At 35.6% G+C, this 21,547-nt stretch overlaps 1 protein-coding gene and 1 pseudogene across 1 annotated transcript in view; one reads left to right on the top strand and one right to left on the bottom strand.

Annotated features, from left to right (window-relative positions):
• The window catches only part of EAF2 (ELL associated factor 2), a 41,314-nt gene that overhangs the window by 13,079 nt on the left and 6,688 nt on the right, over nt 1–21,547 (top strand). Inside the window, exons 3-5 of the mRNA XM_059387998.1 lie at nt 1,797–1,933; nt 4,070–4,215; nt 11,676–11,936. Of these exons, the coding sequence (XP_059243981.1) occupies nt 1,797–1,933; nt 4,070–4,215; nt 11,676–11,936 (544 nt within the window). The remainder of the gene's footprint in view (nt 1–1,796; nt 1,934–4,069; nt 4,216–11,675; nt 11,937–21,547) is intronic.
• LOC132012540 (ribonuclease inhibitor-like) lies at nt 9,852–11,156 on the bottom strand (annotated as a pseudogene).

A 21,547-nucleotide genomic window follows, 5' to 3' on the forward strand; every position in this document is an offset into this window, starting at 1 on the left:
GTGAGATGATGATTGCATTATGAAGTTGGGTAATAGTAAATATGGAGATGATTGGATGTATTCAGTAATTTTTTTGTTTGTTGGTTCATTTTTAAGGAGTGAATGAGTTTAATGTTGTAAATATAGAACATTTGGAACAGTGTCTAGTACTCTGTAGATGTTCACATATATTTATACAAGGCAGTCTTTTTAAAAGGTTAATTCTGAGGACACCTGGGTGGTTCATTTGGTTGAGCATCAGACTTTTGATTTTTGGCTTAGGTCATGATCTCAGGGTCCTGAGATCCAGTCCCACGCTGGGCTCCATGCTGGGCATGAAGCCTGCTTAGGATTCTCTTTCTTCTTCTCCCTTTGCCCCTCCCCCTGCTTGTGTGTGCTCTTGCATGCTATAAATGAATGAATGAATGAATGGTCATTCTTCTGTAAATGCTTCTTATGACTTACAGAAAAAAAAAAAAATCTCAAACCCTCCCCAGAGCCAGCAAGACCCTGCAGGATCTAACACTTATCCATCTGCCCAAGCTCATCTCCCTTTCCCACAAGCCCTTTTCTCTCCCTTCATCTTTCTGGCCTCAGATCTTTTGCACTTGCTGTTTCCTTTTCCTGAAGCCCCCCACCCCCAGTTCTGTGGTGGCTGAGTCCTTATCTTTCAGGCTGCCTCTGATTTAAATTTCATTTGCTGAAAATAGTTAATTTAGAGGCAAAGACAACTCATATGCTTGGGAGTTTCTTGGTAATTTAATACTTTAATACTCCTTTCTTGGGGTATAGAATAAGGGAATAGGCAGTAATTAAAGTTTAGGATAGGAATGGTGCTCAATTTAATAAAAAAGCTTTGCTTTTTAAAAGCTTGTTCAAAGTGTGGAAGACAGGTATAGAGACTATGAAAATTTTATTTAACTTGTTACTTCGGATCAAAATGTTCAGATTGTTCATATTCAATATCCATTTAGTATTTGTGAAGGCCTTGGTACTTCAGGTGCTAGGAGCAAGAAAAGAAATCATAATCCAGTCCTTTAATGTTCAGGAACTCAACGTGCAATAATGTATTATAATTTTAAGATCTATCCTAAGTAGGAATACAAATATTATAAAGAAGAACATTGTACAAATCTCTTATTAACTGTAATTTGAGTCCTTGAATTGCTGTTTAGGGATATCCTACTCATTTCTTCCTCTATTCCTCATATTTGCTGTAAATTGATAGTTATATCTAAAGGTTTAATGAGAGATTGTGTGTGTGTGTGTGTGTGTGTGTGTGTTTAGGCAAGAATACTTTATAGGTGATACTGTTTACTTTTATATTGCATCATGAAGTGTATCCAGTTGTCTCAATTAATGATGCTAAAATTAATAGTGAGGTTTAGCCTAACAGGTAACCTGTGTAGGTAAGTGCCATTTTAAGAAAATACCACATTTGAAAAACTAAGCTTATATAGGAAGAAGGAATGGATAGGAAATACAATTCAGGGCTTCTGTTCCTTTATCTGTAAAAAGTATTGGTTGCATTAAAATTGAATCCCAATTGCCTGTTGTAGACCAATGAAACAAATCTTTAATGACTTAGGGCAAGTACTTCCTCTATTTCCTTTCCTCGGTGATAGCAGGTTTGAGACCTCAGCTTTGTTTCATCTCTGTCTTTTTTTACTATGAATCCTTGTTGTCCAACTAATGGACTTAGAAAGTTAGATGACTTGAGGTATAACATAGATTGAGAAACACAGAAGATTTAAAAGGCTCTCCCAACTGAATTTCTATGATAAATTTCAAGTAATGATAATTAACTTTTTAAACAGGGTTCAACTCCACCAGTAACTGTTTTCAAAGGTTCAAAGAAACCTTACTTAAAAGAATGCATTTTAATTATTAACCATGACACTGGAGAATGTCGACTAGAAAAACTCAGCAGTAACATCACTGTAAAAAAAACAAGGTATGTGGTTAATGAAATAAATTACTTTATCAACAAATAAATTGCTAAGAAAATGTCAATGAAAGAAATGATTGGACCAAGTACATTATTATGCAAGGATTATTTCTGCATGATACAGAAATGTTTTAATCTTTTTCCAAGTTTAAATTTGGTAGAGATCCTTAGCCAAAGACTTTTACCCCTTCTTCTATGACATATAAAAGCTTTTTTGTTTCTGAATGTTTTCTGTATATGGAGGTCTACATTTATTTTATTTTAAGTGTTTTCATAGAATTGGACTTAAAAGAACCATTATATACTTTGCAAAATAATTTCATCTTCACTAGTAAAAATTTATTAAGCACCTAGAACATGTAAGGCACTAAGAAAAGAACAATTTCTTATACAAATACTAACCTCAAAATGTCTGCATTTTAACTGGATTAACAGATAATTCTATTTAAAAAGTCAGTAAGAATATAGCCATCTCATATTCTTGTTTGTAAACATGTGGTGCATTATCATGCAATATAAGGGACCTACACTAAAAGCCATAAAAATAGCATAGACAAAAATTGTTCTAGGACTTAAGGGAATGGAGAAGTTATCATTTATTAGAGCATTTAGGGAGTCCTTACTGATGTCTTGAGAGGTTAAGAATTCGAAGGGATACATGCACCCTGATGTTTATAGCAGCATTATCAACAAATAGCCAAAATATGAAAACAGCCCAAATGTCCACCAGTTGATGAATAGATAAAGAAGATGTGGTATATGTACATACACAATGAAATATTACCCAGCCATAAAAAAGAATGAAGTCTTGCCATTTGCAGCGACCTGGATGGAGCTGGAGAGTGTTATGCTAAGTGAAATAGTCAGAGAGAGACAAATAACGTATGATTTCATTCATATGTGAAATTTAAGAAACAAAACAATTATAGGTGAAAAAAAGAGAGAGGGACAACCAAGAAACATAACCTTAACCATAGAGAACAAACTGATGGTTACCACACAGGAGGTGGATGGAAGGAAGGATTAAATGGGTGGTAGGAATTAAGGAGGGCACTTGGATGTTGAATATAAGTGGTGAATCACTAAATTCTACACCTGTAACTAATATTATACTGTATGTTAACTAACTAGAATTTAAATAAAAACTTTTTTAAAAAAGAAAAAAGATTTGGGACTTCCCCCTCCAAACATACTTTATGATAAGAATTAATATGGGTGCTTATTAAATATGAGTTCCCAAATCCAACTTCAGATCAAAGAAGGACCCTAGAAAGCTCTATTTTTATTATCCCCTCCCTGCCCCAGTAATTTTTATTAGTAATTTTTATTAGTAGAAAATATTTAATTGATTAGAGAGAACAGGAAGTTGTAGGCAAAGCTTGAAGGCAGGAATATATCTATCTGACTTATTTGGAGCCAGTGAATAAGACCTGTTTGAATAGAGCAGACATTTGTTTCTGTGCCCCAGTCTAAGGAGATTGACTCGCTTACATTTTTTTGAAACATTAATCCATGAAACAAGTTGGGTAGAATGAAACAATATGGCAAACAGAAAAATACATAAACCATGATTTTTGAAAGTAGGAATGAAGAGAATAGTGAGGTTCTAAATACTCTGTGAAGGTATAACTGATAGGATTTGGTGACTGGAAATGGAAGATACAGAAGTCAAGCATAACTGTATTATATACTTTTCTCTTAAAAATATTCAAAAGAAAGTGTATGAATCTCCTTTAGTAACATGTCTTAAAGTTGGGAATGAAAAATGTGAGAGTGAATTGATTTTAATAGAAATGATAATTTTAGAATTTAGGGGATATGTTGTATTTGTTATACACTTATGTATAATTTCTGTTTATCTTTGTAATTTGTATACATCTTATTTTTTCAATTTTGAGTAGTAATCTTGTTTTTTTATTTACATTTGTATCCCCCACTGGATCTGTGTATATATCATGCATACAGCAGGGCCCAATAGATAGATAGTTGTTAAATAATGAACTAAACTAATGTTTTAATTTTTGAATGTCATTTTAAGGATATTTAGGGAAAAGAATAAGTGGTTAATTCTAATAACTTTGTAAGTTGCAGTTGTTAAATTTCTATCATCCTTGTATTGAGCTTTGATATTCTTTATTCCAGAGTTGAAGGAAGTAGTAAAATTCAGTATCGTATAGAACAACAGCAGCAACAAATGCGAAATTCAGCTAGGACTCCCAATCTTGTGAAACATTCTCCATCTGAAGACAAAATGTCCCCAGCATCTCCCATGGATGATATTGAAAGAGGTAAAATCTAAATGTGTATAATGCCCCTTGTAAGAAGTTATTAAGATTTCAGTCATGGAAACACAAGAGACAAAGAAGGTCATTAGATAATGATAAAGGGATCATTTCATCAAGAGGATATAACGGTTGAAAATGTATATGCATCCATGCATCCAATATTGGAGCACCCTAATAATATTACACATTTATAGATCTGGGAAGAAATAGAGCTAGCAATGCAAAAATAGTAGGGGACTTCAATACCCTCACTTTCAACAATAGATATATCATCAACATATCATTCAACAATAGATATATCATCAAGACATCAAGAAAATCAATAAGAAAGTACTGGATTTGAACTAGACTTTAGACCAGATAGACCTAACATATTTGTATAAAACATGCTATCCAATAGCAGCAGAATACACATTCCTCTCAAATATATGCTGAACATTCTCCATGATACAACATATGTTAGGTCACAAAGCAAGTCTTAATGAGTTTAAGGAGACTGAAATCATATTAAGTATCTTTTCCAACCACAGTGGTTTGAAATTAGTATCAACAATGGAAGAAATGGAGAAATTCACAAATTTGTGGAAATTAAACAACATGCACCTGAACAACCAATGGATTGAAGAAGAAATCGGAAGGGAAATTTTAAAGGAAAAGTGAATTAGGGGAAATCGGAGGGGGAGACAACCATAAGAGACTGTGGACTTTAAGAAACAAACTGAGGGTTTTGGAGGAGAGGGGTGTGGGTGGATGGGTGAGCCTGGTTGTGGGTATTATGGAGGGCACGTATTGCACAGACCACTGGGTGTGGTGCATAAACAATGAATCTTAGAACACTGAAAAATTAAAATTTTAAAAATCTTGAAATATATGAAATGGAAGGGCAATATACCAGAACTTCTAGGATACAGCAAAAGCTCTTCAAGAAAGAAATTTATAGGAATAAATGCCTACATTAAGAAAAAATTAAGATCTCAAATAACCTAACTTTATAACCTCAAGGGACTATAAAAAGAGCAAGCTAACCAAAATTCAGTGTAAGGAAGGAAATAACAAAGATTATTCAGAATTGAAATAAGAGAAATAGACTACAAAAACAATAGAAAAGATGAATGAAGCTGATTTGGTTTTTTAAAAAGATTAACCAGCTTTTAACTAATGAAGAAAAAAAGAGCAATGAGAGACATTATAACTGATAGTACAGAAATACATTCACAAGAGACTGAAAGATTATATACCAACAAGTTGTATAACCTAGAACAAATGGATAAATTCCTAGAAAGAGACAACCTACCAAGACTGAATCATGAAGAAAGAGAAAATCTGAACAGACCAACAATAAGTAAGGAGATTAAATCAGTAATCAAAAATCTCCTAGCAAAGAAAAGCCCACGTCCATATAGATGGCTTTACTGGTGAAATCTACCAAATGTTTAAAAAGAATTAATGCCAGATCTTCTCAAGCTATTCCAGCAAAATGAAGAGGAGGAAACACTTTCAAATTAATTTTACAAATCCAGTATTACTCTGATACCAAAAGCCAGAGGACACTAAAAAAATTATAGACCAATATCCCAGATGAACATAGGTGGAAAAGTCCTCAACAAAATACTAGCAAACCAGGTTCAATAGTATGTTAAATGGTTCATACACCATCATCAAATGGGATTTATGCTGGGAATGCAAGGATATTGCAACATATGCAAATCAATAGATGTGATATATCATGTTAACAGAATGATTTTCTCTGAAAATCATATCTCAGTAGATGCAGAAAAAGCACTTGACAAAATTCAACACTTTCACCTTAAAAACTCTCAATGAATTAGATACAGAATAAATATAGATCTACATAATAAAGGCCATATATGAGAAGCCCGCAGCTATCATACTCAACAGCGAAAAGCTGAAAGTTTTCTTCTAAGATCAGGAATAAGACAAGACACTCTCATCTTCATTCATTCATCTAGAGAAAGGTATTTTGGCTCCTTCCACAGTTTGGCTATTGTGGACATTGCTGCTATGAACATTGGGGTATATATGGCCCCCTTTTTTTTTAATCTTTGGGGTAAATACCCAGTGTACAATTGCTTGGTCATAGGGTAGCTTTATTTTTAACTTTATAAGGAACCTCCACATTGTTTTCCAAAGTGGCTGTACCAACTTGCAGTGAGTGGGGAAAATCACAGGGGGAGACAAACCATGAGAGACTATGGACTCCGGGAATCAAACTCAGGGTTCTGGGGTGGGTGATAGGTTGAGTCCAGTGATGCATATTAAGGAAGGCATGTATTGCATAGAGCACTGGGTGTTATATGTAAACAGTGAACCATGAAACACTACGTCAAAAACTAATGATGTACTGTATGATGACTAACATAATTAAAAAAAAGAAATCAAAAAGCAAAAAAAAAAAAAAAAAAAAAGACAAGAAAAGACAAGACACTGCATAGTACTAAAATCCTAGCCAGAGCAATTGGGCAAAAAAATGAAAGAAATTGATCTAAATTGGAAAGAGGAAATAAATTTGTTTCTACAGATGACATGAGCTTATGCCTAAAAAACCCTAAAGACTCCACCAAAAAACTGTTAGAATAAGTGAATTCAGTAAAGTTGCAGGATACAAAATCAATATACAAAAACCAGTTACATTTCCATATACTAACAAACTATCGGAAAGAGAAATAAGTGAAATAACCTACACAGAGAAAGGTAAATATTATTTGATCACATGTGGAAGCAATCTAAAAAAGTTACACTCATAGATACCGTGTAGGAGAGTGGTTGCCAGGGACTGTAGGGGTAGGGAAAAGAGGAGATATTGGTCAAAGGGTTAAAAACTTTGAGTTATAAGATGAATAAGTTCTGGAGATCTAATATACGCTATGGTGTCTAAATTTTTTTTATTGTGTTATGTTAGTCACCATACAATACATCATTAGTTTTTTTCCCCCTGTTTAGAAATCTTTATTTTTTTCTTTTTATTAACATATAACACATTATTAGCCCCAGGGTACTAGTCTGTGAATCACCAGGTTTACACACTTCATAGCACATACCCTCCCCAATGTCCATAACCATCTCCCTGCCCCTCTCCCCCCACAACCCTCAGTTTGTTTTGTGAGATTAAGAGTCTCTTATGGTTTGTCTCCCTCCCAATCCCATCTTGTTTCATTTACTCTTTTCCTACCCCCCAACCCTCCATGTTGCCTCTCAACTTCCTCATATCAGGGAGATCATATGATAACTGTCTTTCTCTAATTGGCTTATTTCGCTAAGCATAATACACTCTAGTTCCATCCATGTGGTCACAAAAGGCAAGATTTCATTTCTTTTGATGGCTGCATAGTATTCCATTATGTATATATATACCATCTCTTCTTTATCCATTCACCTGTTGATGGACATCTAGGTTCTTTCCATAGTTTGGCTATTATGGACATTGCCGCTATAAACATTCGGTGCACGTGCCCCTTCAGATCACTACGTTTGTATCTTTAGGGTAAATACCCAGTAGTGCAATTGTTGGGTCATAGGGTCGCTCTATTTTCATCTTTTTGAGGAACCTCCATGCTGTTTTCCAGAGTGGTTGCACCAGCTTGCATTCCCACCAGCAGTGTAGGAGGGTTCCCCATTCTCCACATACATCATTAGTTTTTGATGTAGTGTTTCATTATTCATTGTTTGTATATAACACCCAGTGCTCTATATAATATGTGCCCTCCTTAATACCCACCACCTCTAAATTTTTTAAAGATTTTATTTAAATTCTAGTTACTTAACAGTGTAATATTAGTTTCAGATATACAATTTAGTGATTCAACACTCACCTACAACACCCATTGTTCATCACAACATGTGCATTCCTTAATCCCCATCACCTATTTACCCCATCTCCTGCAGTCTCCCATCCAGCAACCCTCAGTTTGTTTTGTACAGTTAAGTGTAGGTTTCTTGGTTTGCCTCTCTTTTTCCCCCTATGTTCATTTGTTCGTTTCTTAAATTCCACATGAGTGAAATCCTGTGGTATTTGTCTCTCTGACTGACTTATTTCACTTAGTGTAATACTCTCTAGCTCTATCTATGTTGTTACAAATGACAAGATTTCATTCTTTTTTATGGCTGAGTAATATTCCATTGGAGGTATTTATGTGTGTATATATAAAATATATATTTAAAGTTTATATATATAATGTATATATATACAAATCTCACATCTTCTTTATCCATTCATCAGCCGATGGACATTTGGGCTGTTTCCATAACATGTGACTATTAGCCATCTGTCTTCATTGGAAAAATGTCTATTCATGTCTTCTGCCCATTATTTAATCAGATTATTTGTGGTTTTTTGTGTCAAGTTTGATAAGTTTTTTTATATATATTTTTTATACCTACCCCTTGTCAAATATGCCATTTGCAAATATCTTCTCCCATTCTGAAGGTTGCCTTTTAGTTTTGTTGTTCTCTTTGCTGTACGGAAGCTCTTTATTTTGATGAAGTCCTAATAGTTTAATTTTGCTTTTGTTTCCTTGCCTCATGAGACATATCTAGTAAGCAGTTACTGTGGCTGATGTCAAAGAGGTTACTACCTGTGTTTTCCTCTTGGATTTTAATGGTTTCATGTCTCACAGTTAGGTCTTTAATCCATTTTACATTTATTTTTGTGTATGGTGTAAGAGAGTGGTCCAGTTTCATCCTTTTGCATGTTGCTGCCCAATTTCCCCACCGCTATTTGTTGAAGAGACTTTTTCCCACTGGATATTCTCTCCTGCCTTGTCAAAGTTGTGAGTTTATTTCTGGGTTTTCTATTCTGTTCTATTGATTTGTGTGTCTATTTTTATGCCAGTAGTATGGTGTCTAAATTTTCTTTTTTTTCTTTTTTTTTTTTAAAGATTTTATTTATTTATTTGTCAGGGAGAGAGAGCGAGCAAGCACAGGCAGAGTGGCAGGCAGAGGCAGAGGGAGAAGCAGGCTCCCCGCCAAGCAAGGAGCCTGATGTGGGACTCGATCCCAGGATGCTGGGATCATGACCTGAGCCGAAGGCAGCCGCTTAATCAACAGAGCCACCCAGGCGTCCCAAGTGTCTAAATTTTCTAAGAGAGCAGATCTTACGAGTTCCCTTCACACACACACACACACTCTCTCTCTCTCTCTCTCTCTCACACACACACACACACAAATGGAAGCTATGAGGTGATGAATAATGTACATCAAAGCATTAAGTTGTACATTTGGTTTTTTTCCTCTTGCCCAAAAAAAGTGCTTTAATAATTATGTCTAAAATTTTCTCATAGAAATCAGTTGATTTTAGTGTTTTTCTTCAGTCAAAGCTAGGACACCAGAGTAAAAGCCCCTGGGAGCAGCCAGTCCCCTGTGGGGTCCCAGGTAGGGCCTGTCAGAAGAGCAGGTTTCAGAAGCTGGGGCTGGAGGCTACTCAGGAGATGGGCCTCAGGCTCAGCTTGAGCCCTTCCCCGACCTGCAGGCAATCCTGTCTCCATCCAGTAGATGTCGTATTATTCCAGAGCATGTCATTATTGCCTGAAGTGCTGCTTGTGCAGGCTGTGGATGGCCAGCAGGAGCAAGGCCAGGCTTTGACAGCCACTGTCTATCCTGTCGCATTTCCTGAGCCAGGGCACTCACAGTGTGGTGTGGAAATGGCCCAGACCATTGCAGAGTTCCTGAACTCCAGAATCCCCCAGGTTGTTGCTCATTGGCAGCATCACCAGAACTGTTTTGGGTCAAAGTCATGCTGAAGTGGTGGCAGCAGGTGGCTGTAAGCTGCAGGACTTTGCCCACCAGGCTCAACTCTTCAGGCTATCCTTGGCCCTAAGGACATGGCACAGGTATCTACAACCCCTGGTGGTGAGCTCACAGTCCCAGAGCCACTGGGCCCTGAGTCAGGATCTATGGTGTAGCATTCTGGGGCATAGCTCAGCAATGCCTAGGTCACCCTGCTTGTCACCCAGATCCAGCGCCTGCAGTGAGTCCTTGGAGGTCACAGTACCACACAGGTTCTTCCCATTGGCCCATATGAGGCCACAGTTCTCCAGCTCGAGCATCTCAAACTGGTGGCAGGTAGAGTCCACCGGGCCGTTGTATAGCGCTCAGACGACAGCCTCGCAGATGTCATCGTTGCTCACCATGAACTCCTTAGAATGCTGCTTGGCCTTTGAACACCACAGCTAGGGGCTCAAAACTAGCAGCTATGAGGCTGTAGTACTCTAGCTGAAGGATCTCACAGCAACACTGGGAGTCCAAGAGACCTTTGCGGAACAGCTGCAGGCCTGCATCCGCCAACAAATTATCAGTGAAGTGCAGTTTGTGAAGGATGGGCACCAAGTGCTGCACACAGGACAGGACCCCACAGGCAGCCTCCATCAGGCAGCAATTCTGCATCTTGCAGGTGGGGCTCTATGGACCCTGGAGCACGAGGTGCATACCAGCATCACCCAGCTCTTTTGGTGCACAGCCTAAGCTCAGTCAGGGAGGGATTGGCCCAGAGAGCACAGCTGACATCCTTGCAACACAGCTTTGTGAAACCCCTGTCATCCAGCCTGACCACCTTGAACTGTTAGATCAGAGGCAGGAGCTCTCTCCACTCAGCATCACCCAATTGCTCACACTGAACGTCCAGATTCTTGGTTCAAGGCAAAGTGTTTTCTCAGGCCAAACTGCTTTTTACACTGGGACTGGGGAGCCTGTCATACACTTTGAATATACAGTTTTGTCAACTATAGGTCAGAACAGCTAGGAAAAAAAAAAGAAATCCATCTGTATGTACTGTTCCCTTATACACATTGGGAGAGTAAGAGGATTTGGAGGGTAGTTTCTGCCAAAATAGATTTTAATTTTTATAGTTTTAATTTTTCACATTCTTTACTTAAATTACAAATATATTTAATTAAGTATAATGGTACAAGTGTAGCATTTAGATTTGGCATTGTCTATGTCTTTTTTTTAATTTAATTTTTTTTCAGTGTTCTAAAATTCATTCTTTATGCATCACACCCAGTGCTCCATGTAATACGTGCCCTCCGTAATACCCACCACCAGGCTTACCCCACCCCCCACCCTTTCCTCCTCCAAAACCCTCAGTTTGTTTCTCAGAGTCCACAGTCTCTCATGGATTGTCTCCCCCTCCTATTTCCCCCAACTCACTTCTCCTCTCCATCTCCCAGTATCCTCTGTGTTATTCCTTATACTCCACAAGTGAGTTAGAACATATGACAATTGACCCTGTCTGCTTGGTTTCTTTTGCTGAGTGAAATGCCTGTGTTTTTAATGGTAGAGGAGCTTTCTAAATAAAATGCTTAAAATGCTGTAAATGTTTGTTTAACCTCATCTATTCCTCATCAACAGTTTCTTAGAAGCTAACACACTCAAATTTTATGTTACTTATTTAATATTTATGTTTAATATTATTTACTTAACCTATCTATTAATTTCTGTTTTATTTTCAGAACTGAAGGCAGAAGCTAGTCTAATGGACCAAATGAGTAGTTGTGATAGTTCATCGGATTCCAAAAATTCATCATCTTCGAGTAGTGAGGATAGTTCCAGTGACTCAGATGATGAACAGTGTACATCCTCTCCTTCTGAGTCAGGGAATTATATCTCAGGACATCCTGCCATGTCTGCCATTCCACATGGCAGGATTTCTGATATGGATGCTGGCCAGAATAGACTTCATGACAATAGTGGCCTTCTGATGAATACTTTAAGTAAGTATATATAAACATGAGTAATTGAAAAAGTAAGAATTTACAGTGGAGCCATAGTGATTATGATCTAAAATTTGGGTTAAGAGAAAAAAACTCTTATTTTATTCATTTGATACTATGATTAACCATTAACTTTTTATTGAGTCATTCCTCTTCTTTTCACTCTGTGACGTAATGTCTTACTGGTTTTTCTCCCGTCTCTCTAGATACATTTCTCTTTCTCCTTTGCCAATTTAGAATCTTTTACTTAGTCATTAGAAGCTGGAGTTCTCAAGCCTTAATTCTAGGTCTTTTTTCTTTTTACTCTACATTCTTTCCCTAGATAATCGCCTCCATCTTTCTGATGTAATTAGTACTTGTAAATTTGCATCTCTGACCCAGACTCTGAGCTCTGGAAACAGGTAGGTCCAACACCATCTTTTAGTAAGGGCATCCCAAATTAGCCTTATCCAAAACCAGCTCATAATCATTAGCTTACTGTGTTTCCTCTTAGTGAAAGGCAGGATGCATCTAATTATATGCATCTAGAAGCCCAATTATATGCAAGGATTTACTTCCAATCCCTTTTTATAGTGTAGTCAGTCCTTCATCAAGTCCTGTTTATTTTACCTCCTTACTGTTTCTCAAATTCATCTACTTCTCTGCATCTCCACTATCACTCTAGCTCCACTTGCTGTTATTCCTTGCTTTTAACTCTGCAGTGACTTTCTAACTGGTTTACCCCTTATCTAATCAAGCCCTTTTTTGCTCCACTATGTACATTGCTGCCATTTTGATCTTTTCATAATTAAAATATAATTTTTCACCCCTCCTGCTTTAAACTTTTCAATAGCTAGTACAGTTGGCCCTCAAGCAATACATGTTTAAGTGGTACATATCCACTTATACATGGATTTTTTTTCAATAGACTTTTTTTAGTATTACAAATGTATTTTGTTTTCCTTACTATTTTCTTAATGTTATTAAGAACATGTATATGTAATACATATAACATGTAAAATATGTGTTAATTGACTGTTTCTCTTATCAGTAAGGCCTCTCGTCAACAGTAGGTTATTAGTAGTTAAGTTTTTGTGGGGTCAAAGTTTTAGACAAATCTTTTACCATAGAAGGTCTGCTCCCTTAAATCCCCCTCACATTGTTCAAGGGTCATGTGTAATTTTTTTTATGACAGAGACAAAACATCTTACTATAATGATCTTGCTCTTTCTGTTCTAGCAATGTTTACCTAATTTTTACCATGGTACTCAAACACTTTCACCCACCTCAGAGCTCTTATACACTGCTATTCATTCAGGAAGAAACACTTCCTTCCTTTCATGTAGTTAGCTTTTTCTCCTTTAAATTACAATTCAAGGCATACTTTATCAAGGACACCTTCCTGACAAGGTCAAATCCCCCCTTTTGTAGAACTTCAGAGCAATATCTTGTTTATATCAAATGTCATCATTCATTATAAAGGTTTATCTTTAGTGTGATTTACTTTTTTCTAAAGTATAAGCTCCAGGAAGACACCAAATATGTTTAGCACAGTCCCTGATACATAGTAGATGCTCAATAAATGCTTTTTAATAAAAGCAGACAGGTTAATACTCTTTGGGGGAGAATGGGACTTTCTGTTTATTTAAAGCTGATCTCACTGTGTTAATAATAACAGAGAAAGCAGCTAGGAAGGATTGACTCTAGCTCTAGCCAAATAACAGAACTAAAGAAGGAAGGAGCCAAGTCTGCGTGGCAGAGGAAGTAAAACTATGAATTAAATGGGACCAGGAAAGGTCTTTTGAACTTCTAGTTACTAATGTTGTTAGTGCTAATTTTCCTACCTTAAGAGGTAAAATTGGAGAGTCTGATTTCTTGAATGGCCAAATAATGACAAAAGTTCCCATTCACCAGGAGGATAAAGAATTACAAATTTATATGCCCATAATTATATATCTTCACCATTTATGTGCATATATATTAAAATGTGTAGCTATATGTATGTGTGTGTATATATATGTATATATATATATATATATATATATGAGATAAAAATTGATAGATGAAGGAGTTATTTACAAGTCTCTGTCATAATGGAATATTTAATCCATCTGTAACCAAGTAGACAAAATTTAATAAGGGTATAAAAGCCTTGAACTACATAATTAACATACCTATTCTAATAGTAAATATAGAATTCTACAATCCAAAGTGTGAAGCAGACATTCTTTTAAGGCATATGTAAAACATTTTAGAAATTTCTTCCTATTGAGAAAAAAGGAAATAAAATTATTTCTAAGAATTCACATTTTATTGATCATATTATAGGATTATAATACAATGCAAACATAAACAACAAAAATTATTTTAAAATACATGCTTGCAAACTTCAAAACACATGCCTAATAATTTACACGTTAAAAGGAAACTATAAGGAAATTATAAAATATTCACAATTAAGTAATATCAAAAATAACACCTCAGTAATTTGAGGATACAACCAAAATGATATTTACAGGGAAATTTATAGTCTCAAAAATGTTCTTTAAAAAAAAATTGAGTGGCACATAGGTGGCTCAGTCAGTTAAGTGGCTGCCGTTGGCTCAGGTCATGATGCCAGAGTCCTGGGATCGAGCCCTGTGTTGGGCTCCTTGCTTAGCAGGGAGTCGGCTTCTCCCCCTCTCTTTTCTTCTGCCTTTCCCTCACCCTTGTTCATGTACCCCCCCCTTTCAAATAAATTAATAAAATCTTAAAAAAAAGAACACAGTTACAAAATTGCTAAAGAAGACATTAGAAAATTGAATAACCCATGCACTTCAAACAAGATAGCTAAGTCATGACCAAATAAGGGTTATCACAGAAATGTAAGAAATGTTCAATATCTGAATTGTTAGCAATATAATTCACCACATTAAGAGATTATAGGAATGAATTCATATGATCATTTTAGCAAATTTTATTTTAACAAAACTTAGTATTTATTAGTTTTAAAACTTTTACCAAAGGCCTAATATAGGAAAATTTCTTTAACTTCATAAAAGTTAATTACAAAAAACAAAACTATTGCTGACATGGTAATTTAGATTCTACATGCATTCCCAAGTTAGGAAGAAGACAACGAAGACTGATACCATGATTTCTATTCACTAATACATTCTATTCTATTCATTCATACATTGTACTGAATGTTCTAACAAAAGCAATAAAACAAGAGATAAGATATAAGAATTGAAAACAAGAAAGAAAATGTAATTGTCTACAAAAAAAATTCAGGAGAATCAACAAACTATAGGAATAATAAAATAATTGTAGATGCAAGAATTATATGCAAAAGCCAATAGTGATTTGTTATACTAGTAGTAACCATTAGGGATTTCTCTTAAAAAGCGGTGAATTTCTTTTTCTGATACATTTTATCCAAATTAAATATTCCTAAAAAGGGAAATAAATCCTCTTACTGTTATAATAATGATCTCATTTTTTAACCTTATCAGACCCAATACCATCTTTTATAAAAGATATTTTAAAGTCCCCTTTAACTATCTTGAAGTGAATTTCATAACTTAGTATCACCTAGGTACATACATCTTTGAAAATAACTTAATATTAAGACAAAATTAAAATAACTTATAGTAAAGTAATATGCATGCCACCTTGTAAATATTCAAGCATGGTTATACCAGAACACAATGAAGCAGCCATATGTTTATGTACTTTAAATAATAAATTTGTTTATTAAAAATTGTTTTATTCGAGTGTAGTTGACACAAAAATGTTACATTTCAACATAGTGATTCCACAAGTTTATGCAATATGCTGTGTTCACCTCAAGTTTAGCTACTGTCTGTCACTATGCAATTATAATATCATTGGCTATATTCCTTATGCTGTACCTAATTTATTCCTGTGACTTGTTCATTCCTCAACTGCAAGCCTGTATCTCCCACTCACCTGCACCCATTTTGCCTGTCCTTGTTTCTCCTCCTCTCTGACAACGATCAGTTCTCTGGATTTATAGGTCTGGCTCTGCTTTTTGTTCATTTTTTTTACATTCCACATATAAGTGAAATTGTATGGTTATTGTCTTTCTCAGTCTTCTTTCACTTAGCATAATACCTTCTAGGTTCATCCGTATCATCACAAATGGAATGATCTCATCCTTTTTTATGACTGTATAATATTTCATTGTAGATGCATAACACATATTCTTTATCCTTCTGAGTCTCAGGTTGCTTCCATATCTGGGTTGTTGTAAATAATGCTATGATAAACATAGGGGTATGTATATCTCTTTGAAATAGGGTTTACATTTTCTTTGAGTGAATACCCAGGGATGGAATTATTGGATCATATAATATTTCTATTTTTAATTTTTTTGAGGAACCTACATACTGTTTTCCACTCGATGCTCCAATTTACATTCCTACCAACAGTGTATAAGGGTTACTTTTCCTTCTCATCCCCACCAACACTTGTTATTTATTGTCTTTCTGATTTTAGCCATTCTGACAGGTGTAAGGTAATATCTCATTTTGGTTTTGATTTGATGATGAGTGATTTTGAGCATCTTTTCATGTGTCTTTTGACCATCTGTATGACTTATTTGGAAAAATGTCTGTTTGGATCTTCTACCCATTTGTTTTTTTTCTTTCAAGATTTTATTTAAATTCAAGTCAGTTCACATATAGTATAGTATTAGCTTCAAGGGTATAATTTAGTGATTCATCAGTTGCATATGACACCCAGTGCTCATTACATCAAGTGACCTACTTAATGCCCATCACCCACTTACCCCATTCCCCAACCCACTTTCCCTACAGCAAACTTCAGTTTGTTGTCTATATATAAAGGTCTCTTATGGTTTGCCTCCCTGTCTTTATCTTACTTTATTTTTCCTTGTTTTGTTTCTTAAATTCCACATATGAATTAAACCATATGGTGTTTGTCTTTTTCTGACTGACTTATTTTGCTTAGCATAATATTCTCTAGCTCCATCCAACTCATTGCAAATGGCAAGATTTTATTCTTTTTGGTGGGTAATATTTTATTGTGTCTGTATACCACATCTTCTTCATCCACTCATCATATGCAATATGCTGGGGCTCTTTCCATATTTTGGCTATGTGGATAGTTATGCTGTACACATTGGGGTTCATGTGCCCCTTCAAATCACTATTTTTGTATCCTTTGGGTAAATACCTACTAGTGCAATTGCTGGGTTATATTTTTAACTTTTTGAAGAACCTCCATACTGTTTTCCAGAGTGGCTGCATCAGTTTGTACTCCCACCAACAATGTAAGAGGCTTCTCTTTTCTCCACATCTGTTGTTTCTTGTGTTGTTAACTTTAGCCATTCTGACAGGTGTGAGGTTGTATCTCATTGTGTTTTTAATCTGTATTTCCCTGATGAGTGTTGAGTGTTTTTTCATCAGTTTTTTAGCCATTTGTGTATCTTCTTTGGAGAAATATCTGTTCATGTCTTCTGCCCATTTCTTAACTGAATTTTTTTTTATTTTTGGGATATTGAGTTTTATAAGTTCTTTATACAAGATGTCATTTGCAAATATCTTCTCCCATTCCATACACTGTCTTTCAGTTTTGTTGATTGTTCCGTTTGCTGTGCAGAAGTTTTTTTTATCTTGATGAAGTCCCAGTAGTTAATTTTTTATTTTGTTTCCCTTGCCTCCAGACATGTGTCTAGTAAGAAGTTGTTGCAGCTGGGATGAAAGAGGTTGCTGCCTATGTTCTTCTCTAGGATTTTGATGGATTCCTGTCTCACATTTAGGTCTTTAATCCCTTTAGAATTTATTTTTGTGTATGGTGTAAGAAAGTGGTCCAGTTTCATTCTTCTGTGTGTGGCTGTCCATTTTCCCAACACTATTTAAAGAGAATGTCTTTTTTTCCATTGTATATTTTTTCCTGCTTTGTCAAAGATTCATTGACCATATAGTTGTGGGTCCATTTTTGGATTCTCTGCTCTGTTCCATTGATCTATGTGTCTGTTTTTGTGCCAGTGCCATACTGGTTTTTCTTTTCTTTTCTTTTCTTTTTTTTTCAGCATAACAGTATTCGTTGTTTTTGCACCACACCCAGTGCCATACTGTTTTGATGATTATAGCTTTGTAATACAGTTTCAAGTCAGAAATGTGATGTCTCCCACTTTGCTCTTCTTTTTCTTCCTTTTTTTTAAAATTTAAATTTTGTTAGTTAACATATGGCATAATATTGATCTCAGAAGTAGAATCAGTGATTCATCATTTACATGCAACACTCTGTGCTCATCACATCAAGTGCCCTCTTTAATACCTGTCACCCATCTAGCCCATCCCTCACCCACTTCTCTTCATCAACCCTGTTTGTTCTCTGTCATTAAGAGTCACTTGTGGCTTGTTTAAAGAAAAATACTGTACGATCTCAGTCATATGTGGAATTTAAGAAAGAAAACAGATAAACATACAGGAAGGGGGAAAAGAAAAAAAGGAGAGAGGGAAACAAGCTATTATTTTTAAACTTACTTTAGCTATTCAGGGTCTTTTTGGGTTCTGTACAAATTTTAGAATTGTCTGTTCTAGTTCTGTGAAGAAAAATGCTCATGTTATTTTGATAGGGATTGTATTGAATGTGTAGATTGTTTGGGGAAGTAGAGATATTTTAACAATATTTGTTCTTCCAATCCATGCGTGTGGAATGTTTTTACGCTTCTTTGTGTCTTCCTCAGTTTCTTTTGTAGGTGTTCTGTAGTTTTCAGAGTACAGATCTTTTACCTCTTAGGTTAGGTTCATTTCTAGGTATCTTACGGCTTTAGGTGCAATTGTAAATGGTATTGAGTCCTTGATTTCTGTTTCTGCTGCTTCATTATTGATGTATAGAAATGCACTAGGCTTCTGTGTGTTGATTTTATACCCTGTGACTTTGCTGAATTCCTGTATCAGTTCTAGCAATTTTTGGTGGAGTCTTTTGGGTTTTCTATATAGAGTATCATGTGGTCTATGAAGAATGAAAGTTTAAATTCTTCCTTGCTGATTCAGATGCCTTTTATTTCTTTTTGTTTTCTGACTGCTGAGGGTAGGACTTAGGGGAAAAGTCCTGACCTTAGGGGAAAAGCTCTCAGTTTTTCTTCACTGAGCACAATAATAGCTGTGGCTCTTTCTTATATGGCCTTTACAGTGTTGAGGTATGTTCCTTCTATCCCTACTTTCTTCAGGGTTTTTTTTAAAAGATTGTATTTATTTACTTGCCAGAAAGAGAGAGTGATATAGCACAAGCAGGGGGAGAGGCAGGCAGAGGGAGAAGCAGACTCCTTGCTGAGCTAGAGGCCTGATGTGGGACTCAATCCCAGGACACTGGGATCATGATCTGAGCTGAAGGCAAATGCTTAACCGACTAAGCCACCCAGGCATCCCTTCTTCAGGGTTTTTATCAAGAGAGGATGATGTATTTTGTCAAATGCTGTTTCTGTATCTATTTGAGAGGGCCATATGGTTCTTATGCTCTCTTTTATTAATGTGGTGTGTCATGATGATTCATTTACAGATATTGAACCACCCCTGCAGCCCAGGAATAAATCCCACTTGGTCATGGTGAATAGTTCTTTTAATGTGCTATTGGATTTGATTAGCTAGTAACTTGAGAATATTTACATCCATGTTTATCAGAGATATTGGTCTGTAATTCTCCTTTGTAGTGGGGTCTTTGTTTGGTTTTGGAATCAAGATAATGTTGGCCTCATAGAATGAGTTTGGAAGTTTTGTTTCCATTTCTATTTTTTGGAACAGTTTAAGAATAAGTATTGATTCTTCAAATGTTTGGCAGAATTCCCCTGGGAAGCTGTCTGCCCTGGACTCTTATTTGTTGGGAGATTTTGATTACTGATTCAATTTCTTAGCTGGTTATGGGTCTGTTCAAATTTTCTATTTCTTCCTGCTTCAGTTTTGGTAGTTTATATGTTTCTAGGAATTTATCCATTTTTTCCAGATTGCCTAATTTGTTGACATATAATTGCTCATAATATTCTCTTTATAGTTTTTTGTATTTCTTCAGTGTTGGTTGTGATCTCTTTGCCTTCATTAGTGATTTTATTTATTTGGGTTCTTTCTCTTTTTGATAAGTCTGGCTAGGGGGATATCAATTTTGTTCATTCTTTCAAAGAACCAGATCCTAGTCTCATTGACCTGTTCTATATTTTTGGTTTCTGTATCATTTATTTCTGCTCTGATCTTCATTATTTCCCTTCTCCTGCTGGATTAAGCTTTATTTGCTGTTCTTTTTCTAACTCCTTTAGGTGTAAGATTAGGTTCTTGAGGAAGGCTTGTATTGTTATGTACTTCCCTTTTATGACTGCCTTTGCTTCATCCCAAAGATTTTATACTCTTGTCTTTTCATTTTCATTTGCTTCCATGTATTTTTTTTTCAATTCTTCTTTAATTTCCTGGTTAACCCATTCATTTTTTAGTAGGGTGTTCTTTAACCTCCATGTATTTGTGTTCTTTCCAAATTTTTTCTTGTGGTTGACTTCAAATTTCGTAGAATTATGGTCTGAAAATTTGAATGGTATGATCTTAATCTTTTTGTACTACTTGAGGCCTGATTTATGACCCACTATGTAATCTATTCTGGAGAATATACCATGTATACTTGAATGTATATTCTGCTGCTTTAGAATGAGAAGCTCTGAATATAACTTAAGTCACTCTGGTCCAGTGTGTCATTCAAAGCCCAGCTTACATGATCTGTCCATTGCTGTGAGTGGGAAGTTAAAGTCCTGTACCATTATTGTTTTATTATCAATGATTTTCTTTAAGTTTGTTTTAATTGGTTTATATTTTTGGCTGCTTCCAAGTTAGGGGCATAAATATTTACAATTATTAGAGCTTCTTGTTGGCTAGACCCCTTTATTATGATATAGTGTCCTTTTTCATCTCTTACTACAGTCTTTGGTTTAAAATCTAGTTTGTATGAAATAAGTATGGCTACTCCTGCTTTCTTTTGATGTCCTTTAGCATGATAAATGGTTCTCCATCCCCTCACTTTCAGTCTAGAGGTGTCTTTGGGTTTAAAATGAATTTCTTGTAAGCAGCATTATCAATGGGACTTTTTTTTTTTTAATCAATTCTGCTTCCCTGTATCTTTTGATTGGAGCATTTAGTCCATTTACATTCAGAATAACTATTGAAAGATGAATTTAATGTCATTATATTACCTGTAAAGTTGCTGTTCCCATAGGTTGTTTCTGTTTCTTTCTAGTGTTTATTGCTTTCTGTGTCACTTTCCTGTTCAAAGAGTCCCCTTTAATTTCTTGCAGAGCTGGTTTAGTTTTCACAAACTCCTTTATTTTTTGCTTGTTTTAGAAACTCTTTATCTCTCCTTCTATTCTGAATGACAGTCTTGCTAGACAAAGTATTTCCAGACTCCTATTTTTACCATTTAGTAAGTTGAATATATCATGCCATCCTTTGTAGCCTGGCGGGTGTCTGTGGACAAGTCTGCTGCTAACCTTATGTGTCTACCCTTATAGGCTAAGGACCTTCTCTCCTGAGCTGTTTTCAGAATTCTCTCTTTATCTTTGTATTTTGCAGGTTTCACTATAATATGTCTTGGTGTTGACCTGTTTTTGTTGATTTTTGAGGGAAGTT

Source organism: Mustela nigripes, chromosome 2 (genome assembly GCF_022355385.1).
Source record: "Mustela nigripes isolate SB6536 chromosome 2, MUSNIG.SB6536, whole genome shotgun sequence".
Taxonomy (NCBI): domain Eukaryota; kingdom Metazoa; phylum Chordata; class Mammalia; order Carnivora; family Mustelidae; genus Mustela; species Mustela nigripes.